At 46.8% G+C, this 23362-nt stretch overlaps 1 protein-coding gene across 2 annotated transcripts in view; it reads right to left on the bottom strand.

Moving 5' to 3' along the window:
• The window catches only part of DIP2B (DIP2 acetate--CoA ligase B (putative)), a 768291-nt gene that overhangs the window by 272333 nt on the left and 472596 nt on the right, over positions 1-23362 (bottom strand). For both annotated transcript variants that reach the window (XM_085654541.1, XM_085654539.1), the window contains exons 18-19: positions 20888-21027; positions 10036-10172 (exon numbers count right to left, since the gene is read on the bottom strand). In XM_085654541.1, the coding sequence (XP_085510667.1) occupies positions 10036-10172; positions 20888-21027 (277 nt within the window). The remainder of the gene's footprint in view (positions 1-10035; positions 10173-20887; positions 21028-23362) is intronic.

Genomic DNA, 23362 nt, shown 5'->3' with positions numbered 1-23362 from the left:
AAAATGTTATGACCGAGTACAGATCCCACGTAACATGCAAGTTCTTATGCACATCACAGCCAATGTTAGAAATAAAGACGCTAGGTCCGATAAACACAAAGGCCAAAAGAGCTGACAAATAACCATTAACTGATCCCACTGCAAGGCCTTGCTGGCCTAATGAAAAAACTAAATAAAGTCTTGCCAGCATGGGGTTAGTGTTTCAGGTACCAGACTAGGCAATACATTTGTTCCAGTGCCCAGCGTAAATCAACTGCGGGAAGGGTGTCTGGCAATGAAGATGAGATCCACCATCTTGGCCAGCAAGTCAAATGCATTCAGCTGCTGCTGTTCAATCTCCACACATGTTGAGGAGACTCAGATGCAGAACCCAGCCCTGTTGATGAGTAAGGAGGTCCTCTTGAAGCAGAGGCCTGATTGAGGGCTAATGCTAAGGCTTTCTCTGTACAACACTTTTCTGGCCCAGTCCAAGGTGTAAAAATGCCTTGATCCCAGTCTTTCTTGAGCTTCTTCAGAACTCCAGGCAGCAGAGGTAGCGATGTAAGGGCGTACAGGAGTCCCCCTTTTATTCCACCCAGAATTAGTTTCTTAATGAGCACCATGGGGGAAACTAAAGGTGTCAAATGCATTGCCACTGTGCATTCTTGATGGTGGCGAACAGAACTAGCCTGGGACTGCTCCAATATGCCTGTGCCACTTTGGGATGAAAACACCACTTGTGGTCTGCCAGACGACGACTGCTCAGTTTGTCTGCTCTGGCATTCAGAGACGCTACCAGTTGCTGGAGATCAGGAAGATATTTTGTTTGTCCAATCACCATAGCTCAACCTAACAGTGGATCCAGGACCCCACGCCTCACAGTATATTACAGTTCCACATGCTGGTCGAGTTGCCCCCAAGGACCTACACCAGCCTCTCTTCCATGGGCTGCTGGAAGGTTTTTCAGGGACATACAAATCGCCTGAAGTTCTACAAGACAAATACAGAGCTGGCTCGCTGGCAGACATCAAACACAAAGTCCCCCGCTCCCGAATGGCACCCTAAACCCAGCAGTGACAGGTCTGTTTCTACTGGGAACTCGGGGGCAGGGGGCGGGGGGGAGTGGGTGTGAGAGTGGCCTGACATGTCATGTTTTCAGTCGTCTTGAGTTTTCTCCTGTGAGGTCCGGGTGGAGTCGGAAAGGCATCCAGGATGCCAGGTCCACTGGGATCTAAGGTTACAGTGCAGTTACGGCAAACGCCACCGGTCATTCAGGATGAGAATGATGCACGAAGCCAGGAGACCAAGATGCCTCAGACACATGTTCAATGAGATCCAGGACCGAAGTTCAAACAATGGAAGTATTTTTTGGGGGCTCAAGTGAGATTTCAGCTTAAACAAGGCAAACCCCACAATGTCAGGAGTTCAACCGTTGTCCCGAGTTGGCCTATGACTGACTATCAAAAAAACCACCTTTAGCAGCCAGTTGTCTAAGTACATGAATAAGTGTACCTCCAAACTGCCAAGATGGGCAAAAACCACCATCATCACTTTTGTGAATACCTGAGTGGATAGGTAAGGCCGAAGGAAAGGATGATAAATTAAAAGGGGCCCTCTTTGTTCTACAGGTAACACCTGTGGGACTGCAGGACGGGTACATGGAAATACCCACCCTGCAAGACCAAGGATTCTATCAAGTCTCTTGGGAATATGAACAAAGCAGTACTTGAGTCAAAGTGAGCATTTTGAACTGGTTCTTCCTCAGAAAGGTGTTCAGACGCCAGAGATTCATAATAGACCTAAAGCAGGCTCCTCCTCTTCTATGGGTCTGGTACCTGTTCAATGATACCTTTGGACATTAAAAGGTTCACTTCCTGCATCAGATTTGCAGAAGTCGTTCAAATATTGTAAGAATTTATACTTAACTGGCGGAGTCCTGACTATCCTTTACAGTTAGGGCTAATAGCACTCTGAGGTCCTGATTCTCTACCTGGAGGATTGTCTGGGAAGAAATTAGAATTATCCTTATTGACGAGGATTGAAAAATAAGGTTCTCTAGCGCAGGGTTCTTAGAAAGTCAGTCACCTGAGACAGTATATGTAGCCTAGCCACATGTCTACTGATTGGTGGCCGTGGCATGGCTTAGAGCATGTAACCAAAAAAGCATCAATAAGAGCTTCACTAATAGACAATAACAGCTCAGATGCGGCATGGTCTGGTTGAAGAATCTCAGTCAATACATTTGTTTTAGTCTCTACAATGGGGAACTGTAACTCTAATGCTTTAGCTGCCCTTCGAGCCACCACCGCAAATGATGCACTTTTTTCCATTGATGGCGCAGGTGGCAAGTCTAGCTCCATTTCAGATGTGTCTAGCCCACTGGTATTCTGCAAGTCCACATACAATGATTCCTGAGATAATGAGGTGGGACCCATCACTGACTCATTTTCATCAGTGTTCTTGATGGAGATTGATTGGTTCTTGCGCCAACTCTAAATCAGAAACAAAAATAACTTTAATACTCTACTGGTACCAGCACTGGGAAAATACTGGATTGGAATAGGACTGTATAACCACCGGTTGCCCTTCTCTAATTTCAAAGATTGACATAGGCCTCGATTGGCTAGATGTTGTTTCGGGGTCAGAGATCAGTACTGAGATGAGATAATTGATCAGTCCAGTGAAGTCGTTACTAATGTCAGATGAAAGGAACTAGCATGAACCCTGACAGAGGGATAGAAGTACGGCAGTCGGTGCAGCCTTGGCAGCACATCCTACGGGCCGAACAGTGTAATGTAGGGACCTGCTAGCAGAAGTCCAACTGGAGATCCTTGCAGCTACGAGGCGCCAAAAGATGCGCTAAAGGAAGCAGAGCTAACAGCACAGCTCTGCAGGATTTCCCCTTTGAAAGCTGAAATTTGCTCCAGTGTCAGCCCAGGAATTCAGGGCACGTCGGAAACAACTAGGAATCTGCCCGGAATCAGGAGACATTAAGGAAGTGTGATCTTTATCCTGGTGCCTTCCCATCCTCTTGCTGGACTTCTAGTGGCAGACTGGGGGGCGGGGTAGAGTCCTTTCAGACTCTGTTTGGGAAACCACAGGGCAGGCAGGGGCTACTGGGCCAGAACTATGGGATTGAGGCCTATTTGCCACTGCTGTCGGAGTCATGTCTTACAATGGCTTTGCAAACTGAGCCAAGTATAACTCTTTCCACACTTGAATCTCAGTGGCAGTGTGGCGATCAGGCTAAAGCCTCTCGGGGGGTTAGTGAGGGCGTGCTCAGGAATCAATACCACCCACAGAGCAGTGCAATAAGGTCAATGTACAGCCCAGTGCCTTTCTTTGTGTAAAAGACAAGTGCTTTATAAGGCAGACTACAGGTATTTTATTACACAGAAAAAGTTTAAATCCACTACATATTCAATAATACAGGAATACCTAAATTAATGGGTGTTCGTCTGCGTGCTTTCAGGTGCCCTTGATGACTAATCTAGTTTGCCCTCCATTTGTCCCTACGTGGTCCTCTGCCCTAGGTTCAGAGTTCTTGGTAAGGTCTATAGGTGCCGCTCCTACTCCTCCCATTTAGTCTTATTACTCCGGTTTATCAGGCCTATTCCAGTCAGTCTCTCACCCAGTTTATAGTAGCACCTTAGGACTATATTCGGCCCTCCCTTGGCAGCACAATTTTTCAATAGTTGCAGGGAGCTTCCAGGCAGCCCAGAGCAGTCTTCCACAGAGCTGTGTGGCAGCTAGCCATGCAGCGCTTCACTCAGAGTGTTGCAGCAGGAGCAGAGCCTTCTGCCGGTGGCCCTCTTCCAAGTGGCTGGCTCTGGGTCGTGACTCACTCTGACAATCCAGTGGGTACTTGATTAATAGCGTGGCTAACTTCGACATGCCAGCGAGTACTCAGCACTTCTTGTTGAGCACAACAGCCACATACCCGCAGGTGGCGACTCTTCAGCATGAAGGACGCCAGGCGTTGCACCCAGTTCCTTGAGACGACCGCCTTGAATCTTCACCAGGCACCCCAGGGCACCTCTCTCATCACTTGGCCTACCGAACTGCTCCTGACACAACGGCACACTTTGGCAGTGCCTTGGTCACACAGTCCGATTGTGGGGCACGCTGGCCATCAGCAGGTTCTCATCTCTGCTTCTGTAAGACGTACCTCTCTGGCAAATAGCTTAAGGAGCCTAGAAATCTACAACGGAGAAAAGAGACGAAGAGCACACTGCCCGGTCCAACAGTACCCGAATCCTTTGGTGCTCTAGCCTAATGAGTTTGTCAGACTCACCCTATGCAAGGTCAATTATGGCAGCCCTTTTCACGATCAGTTCCGCATGCAGGCATGGTGCTTCCACCCCTTGCTCAGAAGCAGGATATGACCTAGGACAGTCCAGTAACTCCTCTTTCAGATCAGACTCCAAGTGATGTTCCCTTGCCTCTGGCAAGTTGGTGGTCAGTGAGCCACCATTCCTTGCTAAAATAGTCCCAGAGTACTCTGCAGAGAACTCCCTCCTAAGTAGAAGAGAACACAACAATAAAGGATGGGTCTCTGAATGCCAGAGATGACAACCTGAGCAGGCGAACGTCTTGGCTCCCATCTTTATACCAATATCGCAGATGGAGGATGCATATTCCAGGTCAGTTTCCACAGAATCAGTCTTGGTCAGTTCCCGCCAGGCCACCTTACAGACTTGGCCGTTGTCTGTAATGCTGCTCTGCCCATCAGGGGAGCACTCACCACAGAAGTACAAAACGATGTGAGCAAGCTGCACCCAGCTATTTATGTCCCCTCCTCACAGATCAGGAAGAGACAAAACGTCCCTTCAAAGGACACCTTTCCCTAACAACAGATTCTGCAGGCTTGGCATAGATTGAATCCTGACATTTTTCTTTGCAACATTGTTTCCTAGCACACTGCAAAACGTTGTGAAGTCATAAAAAGACATCCAAGGTGGGAGCAAAGCTTCAAATCCATGTTCAAGGGCAGAGTAAAAAAGGAACTGACATAAGCGAACGGGGAGGTACTCCTATGCGTTCACTTCATCACTTCTGGGATGGTGGTGAATTACCAGAGAGCCATACAGCGGCCACCTGCTGGCGCCCGGAAGCATTGTTGAAGGAACCTATAGACCAAATCTGTAGCTTATGGATATTGTAATGGTGGGGAATCTAGGCCTAGAAATATCTATCAGCACTCAAAATTTTAAAAAAAACATTGTCAAAGAGATTAGGTTTTGTCTAGCCGACCTTTGCAATGTTTTTAGCCATGCTGTACAGCATCGCATATGCTGCACAGCATGGCTAAAAGAAATTGTGATGACGTGGTCACTGTGTCATTTTGTAGGCACCTGCATGTGCTCAACATGCAGCTGTGGCCCCTAGAAAATATCATGGGCATTTATTTTTAATTTATCAAAATCAGCAAGGAGAAAGCTTTTTTTTTAAAACATGAAATCACTAAAAAAAAAATAACATGGAACAACACAGTGGGTTGCGGGAGAAGCAACACGAGGGAGAGAACATGTGCAAAGAGACAAACATGGGCAAAAGAGAGCATTTGGAGCATTGGAGAGAAGCACTCAGGAGAGAAGGTGCAGCAGTGAGAGGTGGGAGGAAGAAAAACATCAGAGAAAGAGCTGGAAAAAACACATACACTCTCATGGAGTGCTTAAAGAAAAAGAAAAAAGTAGTTCCCTAAAAGTGAGCAGGAAACATAGAAGCAAGCCTAAATAAAGAGCCTATGTTCCATGGGCAGGACAAACACAAGATGAACAGGCTGGGTGGAGGAAAGCCATCAAATAGGAAGCAAAAAATTAAAAGTAACAATACAAGTCAATTGTAAGAAATGGGCCGGCTTTAACCCAGTTAAACTTTTGGAAAGCCCACAATATATCTTAGACAGCTATGTTTTCAGGCAGGCTTAATCTACATTAAACAAGCATTTGCAATGCAATAGGTCTCGCTTTTACGCGAGTTTAAGCTATTGGCATTGTAATGACAATGCCTTTTATTTAGGTTTTAAAAACGAAAACAAAAATAAAAGGCACTGTTATTTGCAATGTCAATAGCTCAAACTCGCATAAATGCGAGACCAATCGCATTGCAAATGCTTGTTCCTAAAGTTAATACTTGTGGCCTCAAGGCTTCAGCTGCCGGCTTTGGAGCTGGAGAACCAGGTTCGAGCCTTGACATCGACTAAGAATCCTGTGATTCTGTGCAAATCACTTAATCTACCCTTGCCTACCAAAAATGAAGGTGTCCTTGTGTAACTTAACTGGTGCAGATGTAAAGTGCTCCACTACCGTGTTGAGTTCGCGTTGAAAAAATCTGCAAAAAAAAAACCATACATAACCTGCACCGGAGACGCCAGTGATGTCAATACTAGTCGGTTTCAGATTAAGGACTGGAACTGCGACAATTAGGGAGGTTGGTATTAACAGTGGTGCGCTGCAGTGCCACTAGCGCCCACTGCACTCTCTTGATGTCTACTGTCTTTTACTATTCAACCAAGGAGCACGAGGGAACCCATTTTTCTGGGCTTTCCTTAGAGCCCATGTCACCACCGTTAGGTCGCTAAGGACAAAGGGCTGTTTTTAGCCAGGAAATAAAAGTTTGATTGGATGCTTCGGTGCATTGAATCCTTCTCACGCTCAGGCTGACAGACCCTGGTCCAGAACAACGCTGCTGCAAGCCCGCCCCTTTCTGACGTTACAACAGTGCATCCCTCCCCCCGTGACGTCACGTCGTGCTAAAAAAGAACACAAACAGTATTTGCCAGTGAAGAGAACAGGAGGATAGAACACTGCGAAAAGCAGAGCCCCTGCTGGCGGAGCAGAAATGGTGTTGCCGGTCACTGTGCTGAGTAATTCCGGTTAAAGAAGCGAACAACAGCCTCCACCAGCAGGACACGACAGGTGGGAGGAAGCACTGACTCCGGGGGTGTAGGCCACTCCTTGAACAGAGCCCGCCTTTAAAAACATGCACCTGTGAGCCCAGCCCGCCTACCTCTCCCGGATGAGTCTGCTGGTAACCACCCCTTGCCGCATTACACCATAGCAGCTCTTACCTTATTCTTCGCCGGTCTGCCCTTGGTTCCCAAAAATGCAACAATCCTCTGGCGTGAAAGCTGTTTGTACGATACCCCCCACCACAATCCCTCCGCCTCCAAGTGACTACAACAAACAAGATGGATAATGTGCAGCGGGCTCCTTCAGACCTAAGCATGCAGGGCCGGAAAAAAAGACCCTACGGTTAAGAACCATCCTGATCATGGGCTGATCCCAAGTGGCACGCGCCTCGTCAATCCTCCAGTCCTTAAGGCGCTGACAATGTGAACAAGCGGCACTGAAAGCGATCGCGAACACGATCGCTATTGTAAACAAGAGGGGAATAAACTATTCCAAGCTGTTTCTACAGCTAAAAAAGCAAAACTGCAGGAATTGCCTTTTTGCGACTTGCACCCAAATTCTGGAATCAAATGCCAGTGGACTTAAGAAGCACCCCTAACACACTTAAGTTCCACAAAAAGCTCCAGGAATGCGTATTCACAGGAAGCGGCCGGCAAAACAGCGACTCGTGCACACACGCATTTCTTACGTACTGAGGACATCCCGAGCTGAGCATGCGTGCTGGCAACCTTGCCTGGGACATGGGCTGGGCATGGAGCGCGCGGCAGAAAGTGTCCGGGGCTCCCGTGAGCTGAGGGAGCCCCGCGTGTTGCAGCCCGCGTGAAGGAGCCCACCCCGCAGAGAGAAGTCCGGTGGGAGCCCACCCCGCCTTCGTGAATGCCGCTTCAGGATTTCAGGCGGGGCTCCTGTGAGCATGACAGAGCCCCGCGTGTTGCTGCGCCAGTGACCGGGTGAACAGGAAGCACGTATGCAGCGCGCAGTGAGTTCCCGTGAAGCAGCATGCTATGCGTCTGGGGGAGGAGGAAAGTGAAAGCAAGCCATGGCGCGCTGTGTTCACGCGGTGATAGGAGATGTGCACACCTACGGACTAGGGGACAGGAGATGTGCACATCGCGTGTCTGTACGTGCGTGTTCACGGGCGCGTTCACATTTCCAGTCCGGACTGCGCATGCACATCTCCTGTCTCCCTTCCGAAGCAAGTCAGTAACAATAGATCTCGCTAGCAACAGCGCTTTCGGGCTGCGTCGCTAGGCAAGACCTAAAAAAACACACACACAGTGGAGAAAACTTCCAATTGGAGTATTTGCAGACAAAACCCCTGCAAAAAACACCTTTAATGGGAGATCCTTTTTTATATACAAAGCTTGACTTCGTTTCAGTGTAAAACTTCACTCACTCCAACTTAAACAAGCATTGGCATAGCCAATAGGTCTCGCCTCTGGGACCTTATAAGTATTTAGTTATGCAGCACTATATCCTTGGTGCAACAACATCAACTGTTGCATGGCTAAACACTTATAAGGTCCCAAAGGCGGTAGAGAGAGGTATAGAGGTGTAGAGAGAGGTACAGAGGTAGAGAGGTAGAGAGAGTGGTAGAGAGTTAGAGAGGTAGAGAGAGAGGTAGACAGAGAGAGAGGTAGAGAGAGTGAGAGAGAGGTAGAGCGAGAGAGAGAGGTAGAGCGAGAGGTAGAGCGAGAGAGAGGTAGAGAGAGAGATAGAGAGGTAGAGGTAGAGAGAGGTAGAGGCGTAGAGGTAGAGAGAGAGGTAGAGAGGTAGAAACACGTTTATTTTCAAATCTATCTCGCTCTGCGTAGAAAAGAAACAAAAGACAGAAAAGAAACAAAAGACAGATTACGTTTTTTCAGCATGATCCAGACAAAACAATGACGTGACAGGTAACTGACATCCACCTATTGTGAAGCTGATTACACATAGTTCACAAAATACCATGATAAAATAACTAATACTTGCAAACTTATGAAATTGCTCGAAGATGTTGATTCACAAGTAGGCCTCCCATTTTTTACTGTTTTCTTTCAAAGAAATACAGACCGAAAACAATGTGCTTCCCAACTCCAGGGACCCCGTGACGGCTAGCAATAGTAATAATGCAGAAACTGGGTTATTTTTCTTTCTTTTTCCCCAGGGGCTGTGAATATATTGAATGCCACCTACTAAGTCGTGAGATGAGATTTTAGGATTAAGCTGTGAAACCTTGTGGGGACGAGTAATGAAAACAATAGTTTAAAAAAAAACGGAATACTACAAAAAACAGGTCTTCGTTTGAGTGACTGCCAAGGTAATATCTATACATATTGAAAGTACAGGGAGATAAAAAGGAGCCAGATTTACTTAAAATACTGTTCATGTGCCTAGTATTTACATTACAATGCGTATGTTTACAGGAAAGTATTTATTTTATATACAGCTGCTAAAACCCTACAGGCAACCAATTGTAAGTGCACATTTGTCAGTATAAAAAGTGGATATATGCTAGCTGCAACAGTTTTCAAACATCACAAAATACACAAATACCAATTAGATGAGAAAAAAATTAAAATACCTCAAAACAGACAGAAATGTTAAACAAATACTGGTAAGGCATACATAGAAAGAGGACGTACATGAACGGACTCCGCGCAGTTGCCATCGTTGAACTGTGTGTTGTTTATTTTACAGAAGGGAATGGCTAATAAAAGGCATCAATTAAAAACAATTATGAAATCGCAGGCACTTCAAAACAGTACAGGAATTGCCACACAACGTTGTAAGCCATGGCCACTTGCGTTTTCGTTTAACTAAAATGCACAGAAATAAGAGTTAGCGGGTATTTTCACAAACGCGCAGCAAGGATAGTGCTGGCCCGGGAGTGGGGCATGCGTGCGTGCGTGCGCAGCCTGCTCTTTTTAGAAGCACATACTCGAGCTTGTGGCGCGCCGCTGCAGGCTCCCGCAAGGTGGAAGCCGCCACAAGCAGGAGTATGTGCTTCTAAAAAGAGCAGAGCGACAGCTAAAGGTCCTCCTATGCAGCGCAAGCGCGCCGCATAGGCGAGACCTAAAAACAGTAGCCACCTGGATGTGAGCAGAGGCAATCATTCCTTGTAGAAAAACACTGGACAACTTATCTATCAAACAATATTTACCTCAAAAGTGCTTTTTGACACACCAGCTAGACCATAATACATCATGCCTCCAGTTTTGGAACTAACACAGATTTCTCCAATCTCATCTGTTTTGCAGAGCTGCGGTGCCCCTTCAGGCTTCACAATGCACATCACTCCTGAATAAAAAGAATACAAGACATTCAGACAGTACAGAAAAAAAATGAGATGCTAAGATTTAAAAAAGAAAATATTGTCAAATTATTATATTTTAATTAAAATCCCAACAGTTGTTCATTTCACTGTCCACCTAGTACATATAGTAGCCAATGTTTTGATGACAGTTGAACACTATCCAATAATTTGTTCCAGGTCATTGTGGATTCATTTTATTATTTACAAAGCACACTGCTTACACAAGGCATCACAGAGCTGATGGGTCAAGAGAGTGATAGAGAGAAGTGAAAAATACAAAACAACTATACAATCAACTAAAAATAACTGCAGCAAGCACTGATTATTAAACATTTTTTAAAAACAAATTGAGCCCATTTTAAACATTTGTAATATGTTTGAGCAGTTTTATGGCCCTCCGCAATGTACACTGATAACTATGTATTGTATTTATGTGTGTTGTGTATTTAGTTGTTATGATCAATAGTGAAGAATTATTTGAGTATATTTGCTGGATGTACTGTATAAGCAATAATTAAGCGATGGATTTTTTTAGAATGCTCTTATGGTTGTATTTTATATACCGAATAAAGCTTATAGCACAAGTAACTTACTTGTGTAACGATATATCTGTAAGAGACATTAGTTAGTGATAGATTCCTTACCTTAGAATATCCCCAGGCGTCAGACTGGATCCGGAAAGTTTTCGTCAGCAGTACCCCTGCGCGCCGGTAGGCATCGTCGTGCGGCTCCGCGTACGTTGCTGGCGTCGTAGCCGCCATGATGACATGGTCGGAGCTACTTAGACGCGCCCACGCGCGCTGACGTCAGTTCTGTACACAACGTTTCCGCACCAGAAGCGCAGAGCCATGCCAGAGACAGACTACTGGTGCAATAGAACTAGGGCCCGAAAAGGGATGACATAAACCCTAGAGAACAGTTTGCCGAACGGGAAGGATGGGCGGGTGGTAAGGAATCTATCACTAACTAATGTCTCTTACAGATATATCATTACACAAGTAACTTGTGCATCTGAAAGAGACACGTAGTGATAGTTTCCTTACTTAGAATACATACCAAAGATATACCAACCCAAAGGGTGGGTCTGCGAAGTGAGATTACACAAGAAAGTCACGGAGAACCGAACGGCCAAAGAAGCCGTCTCTCCGGACCTGCTTGCCAAGGCAATAGTGCTTAGTGAAAGTATGCAACGAGGCCCGAGTGGCTGGTTGACAGATGCTTTGCAGGGGGACACCGCGTCCCAATGCTGTAGTAGCTGCTGTCACCCTGGTAGAATGGGCGCACAGCCCAACCGGAGGTTCCTTTTTAGCCAGAGAGTAACAGGCTATAATGACAAGACAAACCATCGGGAGATAGTTTGGTTGTGCACAGCCCGGCCTTTCTTGGTGCCCACGTAGCCAACAAAGAGCTGGTCATCCACCCGGAACTGCTGTGTGCGGTCGAGATAGAACGAAAGCACAAGTTTTGGGTCCAGACGGTGGAGCCTCTCCTCTTCTCTTGAAGGGTGCAGAGGCGGACAGAAAGTGGGCAGAGTGACAGTTTGCCCAAGATGAAAGATAGACACTACTTTTGGTAGAAAGGAGGGACGCGGTCGAAGCACAACCTTGTCTGGATGAATCGCCAGGAAGGAATATGCTACTTACCAGTATGCATCTGTTCTTGGCATGTAGAGCTGCAGATCTACACACTTGTGCATAGATCGCCATCTGGTGTTGGGCCCGGATGTTTGCAGTTTGTTTTTCCTCTTGGAAAGTCTTTGGAAGTCACAAGGTCGGTGACTCCTCCTTTGGATGGTATTGCGCATGGGCTTCGGCTCCATCCTCAGATTGTTTTTCGCCAGCAGGGAAAGATGGAGCGTAGTAATAACAGTGAAGAAACCCATGTGTGTATCTAAATAAGATAAACTGGAACAGATACAGGTAGCCGGGGAGGCGGGTGGGCGTGTGTAAATCTGCAGCTCTACATGCCATGCCAAGAACAGATGCATACTGGTAAGTAGCATATTCCGTTCGAGGCATATGAGCTGCAGATTACACACTTTTGCATAGACTATATAGCAGTTCCCAACCTTAGCGGCGACCACCGGTATCTGTTGCAGTGGTTTGAAATAATGTTTTGAGTACAGCCTGGCCCACACTAGCTTGTTGCTTAGTTTGCACATCTACACAATAGTGTTTAGTGAAAGTGTGCGGTGTTGACCATGTAGCTGCTTTGCAGATATCATCTAATGGGATGTTCCCTAAAAATGCCATGGAAGCCCCTATCTTTCGTGTAGAATGGGCTTTCGGGGGAACGGATAGCGTTTGTTTTGCTTTGTGGTAGCAAATCTGAATGCATTTTACAATCCACCTAGCTATCCCTGATTTTGAGATGGGGTTGCCCTTGTGTGGTGGAGAGAAAGAGACAAACAGTTGTTTGGTCTTGCGGAAAGGTTGTGTTCTCTTGATGTAGTAGAGTAAGGCTCGTTTGACATCTAGCGTGTGCAGAGCCCTTTCTGCAACGGTCTGTGGTTGCGAGAAAAATACTGGTAGTTCTACAGATCGGTTTAGGTGAAAAGGGGAAATGACTTTAGGTAGGAATTTTGGGTTGGTACGGAGAACAACCTTGTTATGGTGCATTTGAAGAAAAGGTTCTTGTATGGTAAGTGCTTGTATCTCACTGACCCTTCTAAGGGAAGTGATGGCTACAAGGAAAGCTGTTTTCCATGTTAGGAATTGTTGTTCGCATTTGTGTAAAGGTTCGAAGGGAGGCCCCATTAGCCTTGTGAGAACGATATTTAAGTTCCACACAGGTGAGGGTGGTACTCTGGGGGGAATTATTCATTTTAGGCCTTCCATAAAGGCTTTAATGGCAGGTACTCTAAAGAGTGATAGGTGTTGCCTGTTTTGTAAGTAAGCTGCAATTGCTGCGAGGTGTAGTCGAATGGACGTATAGGCTAGATTACACCTTTGTAGGTGGAGTAAGTAGCCTATGATGTGTTGAATGGACACGTCCAGGGGATTGATGGTGTTGTTATGGCAATAAACAACAAATCGTTTCCACTTGGCAGCGTAGCACGTTCTAGTGGTAGGTCGTCTAGCTTCTCTGATGACGTTCATACAGTCAGGGGGAAGATTTATGTACCCAAATTCTAGGATTTCAGGAGCCATATCGCAAGGTTGAGTTGAGCTGGTTCCGGGTGTCTGATCTCTCCATGGTTCTGGGTTAGGAGGTATGGTGAGAGGTATAGTTTTTGGTGTGGTACTACAGAGAGTTCCGGCAGACTGGTGAACCACGGTTGTCTGGCCCACATTGGAGCTACTAGGATTAGTGTGAGGGAGTGTTGTAGTTTGCGCACCACTAATGGAATGAGTGGGAGAGGCGGAAAAGCGTACGCAAATTTGCCTGACCAGTTCATCCATATCGCATTTCCTTTGGACAATGGGTGTGGGTATCTGGCGGCGAAGCTTGGCATTTTGTGTTTTCGTGGGTGGCAAAGAGGTCTATCTGTGGATGCCCCCACATTTGAAAGAACGGATGAAGAACCTGTGGGTGAAGTTCCCACTCGTGGATTTGTTGTGTCTGTCTGCTGAGCAGATCTGCCACGGTGTTTTGGACTCCTGGGACATGTTGAGCTAGGAGAAAGATTTTGTGGGGAATTGCCCATCTCCATATGCTCTGTGCTATTTGAGAGAGCTGTGGAGAGTGTGTGCCGCCTTGTTTTTGTATATAATACATGGCCGTCATGTTGTCTGTGTGAATGAGTACTGCCTTGCCTGAAATCTGTGTTTGAAAAGATTTTAGGGCTAAAAAGATTGCTAGTAACTCCAGATGGTTGATATGGAGTAACTTTTGTTGAGGCGTCCATGTGCCCTGCACGGTGAAATGTAATAGGTGAGCTCCCCAGCCGGAGAGCGATGCGTCCGTTGTTAGTATTATCTGGGGAACCGGGTCCATCTGGAGTCTTGCGTGGGGCACTATGAAAATGCAAGAGGCCATCATCCCTATTACTTGCATTAACAGTCGTGCTGGAAGGGAGTGTTGAGGTATGAATTTTTGTCGTAAAGCCTGAATGCTTGCAATCCTGGCCGGATTGGGGTAGGCTATCACTTTTGAGGTGTCTATGGTGGCACCGAGGTATTGTTTTATGTGGGATGGTTGTAGCTGGGACTTTTGGTGGTTCACCGTGAAGCCTAGTTGGTGAAGTAGTTCGATTGTGGTGGAGGTGTGTTGTACACACTGATTGTATGAAGTGGCTTTTATAAGCCAATTGTCTAGGTATGGGAAGACATGAATGTGTTGTCTTTTCAAGTGTGCCGCCACCACTGCCAGGCACTTGGTGAATACCCGTGGTGCTGTTGTGACTCCGAACGGGAGCACTTTGAATTGGTAGTGTTGTCCGTCCACTACAAATCTGAGGTACTTTCTGTGAGCATGGTGCACTGGAATGTGGAAGTATGCGTCTTTCAAGTCCAGAGTGGTGAGGAAGTCGTTTTGGGAGAGGAGCGGAAGTACCTGCTGAAGCGTTACCATATGAAAATGGTCTGAGTGTATGTATGTGTTTAGGGGCCGGAGATCTAGAATAGGTCGTAGAGTCTTGTCCCTTTTTGGTATGAGAAAATATAGGGAGTAGACCCCCATATTTTGTTGATTGACAGTAACGTGTTCTATTGCCTGTTTTTGTAGGAGGGAGATTACCTCCTGCTTTAGTAATTTTGAATGTTCTTTTGACATTGGGCGTTGCCTGGGTGGAATGTTTGGGGGGGTAGATGTTAGTTCTAGGCAGTAGCCTGACTGAATTATTTGGGTTACCCATTTGTCTGAGGTGATGGTCGCCCAGACATGAAGGAAATTTTGGAGTCTGCCCCCGACCGGAGTGGAATGGTCTGGGGGGAGCGGGGGGGAAGTGGTTTGGCAGAGGCTAAAGTTAGATATAAACTTACTCTCTAAAGTGGTAGCTTGGTCGAGCAGTAAGGCAGTATCAGAGGACAGTGTAAAGCATTTGTTGCACACACTCAGTCAGAAAATGGTCTCACACACTCAATAACTGAACTCTAGGCCAATGCTTTATATATATATAAAATATATGCTTGTTTTATTTTAGAACCAACAATAGGTATTAAAATATACTTTCTCAGAATGAGATGCTTTATATAAATACTTATGCAATAGGCTTTTGTAGAAAGTTACAAGTGGTTGCAATAGGCAGCACAATTTTAAACACAATAATGCATTGAGTTCAATAGAAGTTTCAAGTTATTTGCAATAGATTACTTTTAGAATTACTTTTGGGATTCCAGGACTGGATCCTAGATTCAGCCCTGGGTCGGTACTTAGAAACAAGTGATAAAAGTCGACTTAGTTACGGTTATGATTTTTAGACAGTATTTTGCTATTTTAAAAGTTGACACTTAGAAAATATTTCACAGAAAACAGTCAATGATTCCCTACAGAAGAAAATTCAAGTTGCAGGTATAGTATGTTCTCGTTACTTTTGTAATCCAGTACTGGGTGCCTAGACTCAGTACTGGGACCTTTATCCAAAACAGGTTAAGTAATTACGTTTTCACAATTTATACGATTTTTAAAGAATATTTAAAGTTTGCAGAAATCGACACTTAGAAGACATTTCACAGAAAAACAGTCAATGGTTCCCTATGGAAGAAAATTGAGTTACTGGTAAGTACGGTTGTGAATATTTTTCAGGGTCAGTGCTGGGTACCAAGATCCAGCACTGGGAGCTCACCTAATAGCAGGTGAGTATTTTCGTTTTCGTTACCCAGCTGATTTTTGGTGAATATTTTAAGTTTTGAAAAGTCCACACTAAGAAGAAATTTCAGGAAAAACCAGTCAATGTTACCCTATGGAGAAAATTGAGTTATTGGCTTTCAGGTAAGTACTCGACTGGCAAAGTTAAGGTTCTGGGCACAGACTCAGGGGTCTCCCAGGGTCAGGTAGGTACAGTTGTTACATCCTCAGCGGCACAGGGGCAGCCGGGTGCAGAGTGAGTTAGGCCCAATGTTATCCTATGGGAGGCAGGGGGCCCTTGGTTGGTGGCTGCTGACTAGCAGGCCACGCGGCTGTGGAAGCTGGGCTCCTGGTCACTTGCTCAGGGCAAATGGGGAAGTAGATAGGTGCAAAGGTTACACTGCCAGGGCCACTCGGGCGGCTGGGTGCAGGGTGCCTTTGAGCCTTCGGGCGCTCAATTGATTTCAATGGGAAAAGTCCGGTTTAGAAAAAGACTGCCAGCTCGGGGACGAAGATTCTTCAGGTCCCACCACCACTTCGAGAGGTAAGTTGGGTAGTTGGAGGATAGGTAGGTACCCAGGAGTTGGGCACGGGGGGCCGGGGTGCGCGGGTTCATTCTGGTGTCGGGAAATCGTACCCCCTGTTGATCGCGGTTGGGGGGGGCACCTGATTCTGAGGCTGCAGGCGTCGTCAGGAGCGTCGAGGGAAGTCCTTGGGTGCCGGACTCGGGGTCAGAATCGCCGTGGGGTCGTCCTCGTGGTCTTTGTTCACTCTGGCACAGGCCAGGCTTGGCGGGTGCAGAGTGTGTAGGGTTCGCGTTTCCGGGCTGATGCCAAGGATTAGAAGCTGATTTTGAGTAGAGCCTCTACTCATGGGAGTCCCAGGTGCTTAGAGCCAAAAGGTAGCCAGGTCCTCCGGGGTTTGTGAGGTTATTGGCCACAAGAGATGCCAGGTTGGAGCAGGTTTGAGGGTCGACAGGCCGGTAGGGCTGGGGCCAAAGCAGTTGGTGCCTTCCTCTTCTTAGCAGCTGCAGGGCAGGTCTTCTTTCTTCTTGCTCTTCTTTGTATTTTGGAATCTGGGGAAGGAAGGTTCAGGGTGCCCCTAAATACTAGATTTAGGGGCGTTACAGGTAGGTGAAGGGCCGGGATCAATGGGTCCCTGTCCTGGGGTGGGTACACCCCCTATCCTGCCTATCTCCTGTGGGAGGGGGGCAGTAGCCTAGTCCTGATTGGGCAGGGCTTCCCATCTTCAAGATGGCGAGAGCCCGGAGATGTGCCTCACCTCGCCTCCCCCACCTGAGGGGTGGGGTTGGCAGGCTGGCAGATCCCCTGTCCTTATTTGGGGTTTCCGGCCAGGCTTCCCACCAGAGTGGGGACTGCCAGTGGCCTGGGGCAGCTCACAGAGGCGGCATGCCTTTGAAGCTTCCCCCTGCCCATCCTGGGGGAGGAGATCTAGCACCTCGCCCAGGATGTGCATTGTTGCAGGCCCAGGAGAGCAGGGGCTCTCCTACCCAGGGGTCCAGCAACATGTCTGCTGGGTGGCAGCCTCAGAACAGACGTGGATTGTAGGTTAGGTTTTAGGGGGCATCTCTAAGAAGCCCTCTGGGGTGCTTGGTACATTAAATCCCACACTGGCATCAGTGTGGGTTTAATGTGCTGAGAAGTTTGATAACAAACTTCTTAGTCTTCAGTGGTGCCATTATGGGGCTGTGGAGTTCGTGTTTGACAAGCTCTCAGCACCATGTACTCTTAAATGGCAGCTCTGCACTTACAGTGCCCAGGAATGGACCTGGGTACTGTAGGGGCACAGGGCTCATGCCACACCACTGGCATAGGGCACCCAGCTAGAGGGGTGGCTGATATATGCCAGGGCAGTGTAGGTGGTGGGCATGGCACACAGGGATGTGTGCCATGTCGACTCTTTGTATTGTCTTGTACCCAGACACCCAGCCTGCAAGGGCAGTGTGTGTGTGTGTTAGGGTACAGAGCCTCTAAGGGTGGCACAATGAGTTCTGTAGCCCTTAGAGACGTTCCCTGGTCACAAGGCCCTGAGTACCTAGGGTACCATTTACCAGGGGCTGACATGTGGCCAGGGTTTGCCAATTTGGGTTGTAGGTTTTTAAGGAAGGAACATAGGACCTGAGCACCTGATTGGCAGGAGTCCAGGGCACACTCAGTCAAAGTATATTCAGCAATTCGGCAAAAAGTGGGGGCATACCATGCAAGAAAGATGACACTTTCTCACAGGTGCCACAAGAATGACTTGGGCCCGGTCGCGTCTGATCTTCTTCAACACTCTAGGCAGAAGTGGTATAGGCTGAAAGGCGTACAATAGACTGAACTCTACTTGCGACGTAAAGCATCTCTGAGCGAGTGCCGCCTTGGAAACTCCAATGTGCAGAACTGCACACGGGGATAGTGTACCAGGGTGTGGAGAGAAATCCAGATCGCCTGGACCTTCCATATCAACCACCCACTCTGGCTCATCCTCGCATTGAGCTGCGAGAGGGTCCTCAGACCCCTCCCAGTACTCCCCTTCGTCCACCGGCTGTTGAAGAGGCCGGTAAGGACGAGGTGCCCGGGGAAATGGGATAAACTCCCCACCTGGAATTGGAATCGGGGGTAATAATCCAGGTCCGACACCGACCCGGCGCCCCGCAGGGTATCGTTCTGGCGTAGCCGGGGCCAAAGGCGGTGGCACGGGGGAAGAACCACCCCACGGGTCCACAGGGCCCAAAGGTGCTTCGGTGGGATCCGAAGTGGGAAAAAAACGTCGCATGGCCCACAGGAATACCTGTATTTCTTCCTGCGTCGCGTGCGGACCAGGGAAAGGTGGGTAGGCCGCAGGCAATGACGGAAGCTCCACTGGAGGCGTGGGGGAGTGACCACTCGCCCCCTCCACCACGTCCCGCGACTGGTGAAGGGTTAGACCTAGAGCGACGTCGCTTCTTCAACTTTTTATGGCGCCTTGACTTACCTGTCCCCAAGTGCGACGAGCGCTGGTGTCAGCTCCGCGACCGGTCCCTCGACCTCCCACGGGAGCAGGACCTTGATCGGTGCAGACCCGATTGCCGGGCCTCCAACAACTTTCAGGACCGCTCCCGCAAAGCTTTCGGCGCCATGGCCCAACAATCGGGGCACGCCTCGGGGTCATGGGCGTGCCCCAAGCAGACGAGACACGTCGTGCGGGTCTGCCACCGACATGTTCCGACGGCAGGCCCTACAGGACTTAAACCCGGGCATCCCTACTGCACCAGTAGTCGAGTACTCGACAAAACAAGAGAAACAAGTTCACAAAGACCAATTTAAAGTAATAACTAGGAGTATCGCTCTCTCGGATCTACGCTTGCTGGCGCGGAAAAAATAAGAACGGAGTCAGCGCGCGTGGGCGCGTCTAAGTAGCTCCGACGACGTCATCTCTGCGGCTATGACACCAGTGACGTACATGGAGCCGCACGACGATGCCTACCAACGCGCAGGAGTACTGCTGACAAAAACTTTCCGGATCCAGTCTGACGCCTGGGGATATTCTAAGGTAAGGAATCTATCACTAAAGTGTCTCTTTCAGATATTGAATTGAACTGCAGGAAGCATGGATGTACCAAAGGAGTGAGGGTGACCTCTAGAAAAAGCCATATCTGCTATAACAAGTGTTGGATTTGCTAAAGGTGTGTCAAGAAATGTTCACAGGTTCTCCACTGATGGCTGGACATGTCAAAGCCTTAAGTTCATTCCTCGTGACATCCTGACAAGACATGGTGCAGCACTCAATGACAGAAGTTTAGCAATTTTTTTTCTCTAAAATGTCCTGTCAGGGTAAGAGAGGCAGGTAATGGGCAGCCATATACTGAACTGAATGTATAGTTAATGTATGGTATTCCTAAAGAAAACGTGCAGCTAGCTCAAACTGATCAGAATTGGCAAGCTAGCATTAATCAATAGGTATGAAAAAAGGACTTAAATGTAGTGTAGCAGCCAGTGCATCGCCAGAACCTACTCTAGGATACCCCAACACCCCCACACATTTAGGTTTAAATCACAGATTCTAAGCAGCAATTGTGGGGCATAGATTAGGGCTGAATATAGACCATCAGCGTCAAATGGGAAGGATAGGTTATTATGTGGCATTTGTTTTATTTCACAACTTCAACTTATTTCCAGCAACTTCCTCCATCCTCTACTTCATACTATATTTCAAGAAATTGGGTTTTACTGTGCTCAGCCTAAGATGATGGGAAATAATGTGTATACATGTATCCTACTCACATAGAAAGAGGCATGGCCACAGTTATTTTCTATTAGAACAATTTTCCCCCAAAGTTTGAGTTAACAGTCAAAAGAATATTTTTGGTATTAAAGTAATCCTTGATCCCCATGAGAATGTATTTTAGGAGAATAATAAAAAACATTTTAATTTTAAAATATGAATGTTTCTTTTATGATACTTACTTTCTTTGCACCCAGAAATCTATGGAAATTAAAACGAGGTTACATTTTATTTTGTTTTAGGTGGCCTCTTAAGACTTGGCAGCAGGGAAAGCAGAGCACCATCCATGTGGCACAAGGCAGCTAATCCCACTGGCCTGCACATATTACCACAGCTATAAAGTTCCAGTGTTTATCATTATCCACTATGATTCATTATCAGAATGTATGAACCAGTTTTCTAAATCCATGAGATATCCAACTTCATGCATCCCATTCTTCTTCTTTATCAGAGAATAATGTAAAATATCAAAAAAGGAAACAACATTATCTCTGTTATTTGTAAATAATTGGGATTCAGCCTATGATTACCAAACTGGTATGCAAAACGTACATCCGTCATATTCAGCAGTTTTCATTAGGCTTGGCAAAATGATTGGTTACTCCAATATATCTATGCATGGATGAATGTCTCACACCGAAAAACAGTGGCACTACCTTAACGATCATAGTATAAACATGTTACAACAAAAATATTCTTCTTTTACCTCCTGGCATCACATGTCCAACATCTTGTACAGTCAGAGCAGAGTTCTTGTCTTCGGTGTTGACACGGATCACCCCAAAACTTAGACCGTTCATAGACAGAATTGCTCTGCCGGGCAATGATGCACCTGGAACTCCGGGCCTGCAAAATAAATAATTACGTAACTTACAAAAACTGCTGTATCATGCAAGCTAGTTCCCCTTTCGCCTCTTTCTCAATAAAACAAACACACAGTTGCTCTCAACAGATGCCCATCCTTTTTCTGAGGATGCACACTTTTTCGGGTAATAGCTTAATGTTCCATGTCCACAGACCCATGTCTTTAATTGTAATATCATTCTTTCTGCATGGAAACATTGGTCTGGAACATGGTTGGAAGAGGAGACACTAGAAAACACTGCCACCAACAAAGAACCTCCAGTAAACTGTTGGATTTAACAGACTTGTTTCAACTATTTTTGGTAGCTCATTTGTACTGTTTTTCATTTAATCAGGTGTAAAACGTTCAGCCTACTTTCAACAGTCACTTGGCTCAAATTAAACATCTAGAAAAGTATAGGACCCTCAAAGTATGTGAACAATCAGCTTATACCCGATTGACTCCTTGGCTTACTTTTAAGTCTCTAGTATATGGTACAAGAGGCACCCAGGGCTAGTAAGTTAAATGTCACTAGTGGACTGCAGCGGTTAACTGGGCCATCACTGCTGTGACAAGGTGAAAATGTGACTCTAGATCTGTCACTGCAGCCTGGTCAAGCAGCTTTAAACATGCCAACTCAACATCTCCAAATAAACCCCTTGGCCAGATTAAAGCCTTCCTTTTTATTAATATGAGTAAGCCACCCTTAGCGAAGGCCTTAGTGGCCCACCAGGCTGTGCTTGATATTAAAAAGAAGAGCATGCGAAAATACAAAATTGCTGTTTTTACTGTAGCAAAGCTGGTGGTCCCATTGGCTTACATGGAGTTTCACTAGATACCACGCCAAGTGCTAAATTTCATTTGGAACCACCAAAGATATTACATCAAGGTATCAAATTAATCGTTACATTAAACCAGACGCATTGTTAAGATCTCATTTGAGGTAACTTTTAAAAGAAAGGTGATTTTATAAAGTCACCACTTTGTTATCCATGCCTCCAGTAGCTCTTCCTGACTCCCTGGGGGCACCTCTTACCAGTCACAACATGTTGATTACCAAGTGGTTACAGATGGTTCAGCTTCATGGAGGCTGCCAGTTCAGTGAAGAAAATGGCAATCACACCTTCGCCTGCCTGTTCCCTTGTCTAGACAGACAGGCTGGCATTTCCTCTAGAGGGGAAAACCAGATGCACAACTAGTTTTCCGGGGAGGGGGGGGGGGGGGGGGGAGGGGGGTGGGGTCTCATTATGCTGGGTATTCCCCAAGGGTGTACCCAGGGTTCTTCACAGGGTAAGAAGGCTTGCACCTTCTTGGTTTAGGGTAGAGAGGGGTATCTACTGAATGATTGCTTTAAAAAAAAAAAAAGTCAAAGAGAAAAATTCTAGAACAGAAAAAGATTACAGACTTATCGAGGACGAAGGCCTTGAATTCACAGAACATACAAGTGAGGTGCTCTAATAAGGGCACTAATTAGCTCACTATTGCTGAGGTTTTTAAACTATTTTTTTTTTTTGCAAAACAATTTTTATTGCATTACTCAATTACAATTGCCAGCCGCAATATCCATCATATCAGTGGTCGTCTCCCGCAGATAGAAACTATTGCATAGTACAGTGTAGACCACTTCCAATTACCAATGCACTGTCCCCCAACACCCCCCCTAAGCAAATGCACCCTCCCCCCACCCTCATGTCAGTGTGCCATAACATCAGGTGCCGGGATAAGTCTTTCTTGCAAGTAGCCGTGTTAGTGGCCGCGGGCTACTCCCCACCCCCATGGTCAGGCTCAGAGCAGAAAGGAGAAGGAAAGCCCTCCCGCCCTCATGTGCAATCCATCCGTTGTCTCCCCACACCTACGCTTCTGCCGGCTGCTCCAGTGCTTCAGGGCCCTCCTCCGCTGCCGTACCCCACCCCTGGAGGTCAACCACTAGCGCTTCCCATGCACGTGCCATGTCCAATGCCTTTTCATCACTTCCCCGCAGCGCTAGCTGCAGCCGGTGTACCCTCGCTACCCGCCCATTTGGTGAAGGTCGCTCTCCACCTCGTAAAGCTGGGACCAGTACTTGATTTCCAGCGTAGGGTAATTTCTCTTTTGGCCACCACCAGCCCTAAGTCGCAAAACTTGCTCGTGATTTTCGTGCGCGACGTGTGGGGAAACCATAGCATGCTGAGGTTTTTCAACTATTAAGATAATAACGGTATTAGGTATTGGACAGTGATGTACACCATGGGATCTAGGAGTCTTGATGAATAACATCAAATTCAATCTACTTGCATAAGTATATGGGACATTGTTCCGTACAGTAATCAATATGAATGCTTTAATGTTTATCTAGTT

The sequence above is a fragment of the Triturus cristatus genome, chromosome 4_1 (genome assembly GCF_964204655.1).
Source record: "Triturus cristatus chromosome 4_1, aTriCri1.1, whole genome shotgun sequence".
NCBI classification, from domain to species: Eukaryota; Metazoa; Chordata; class Amphibia; order Caudata; family Salamandridae; genus Triturus; species Triturus cristatus.
Note: the sequence above shows the minus strand (reverse complement) of the source record. Positions and strands in the feature narration are given on the sequence as shown.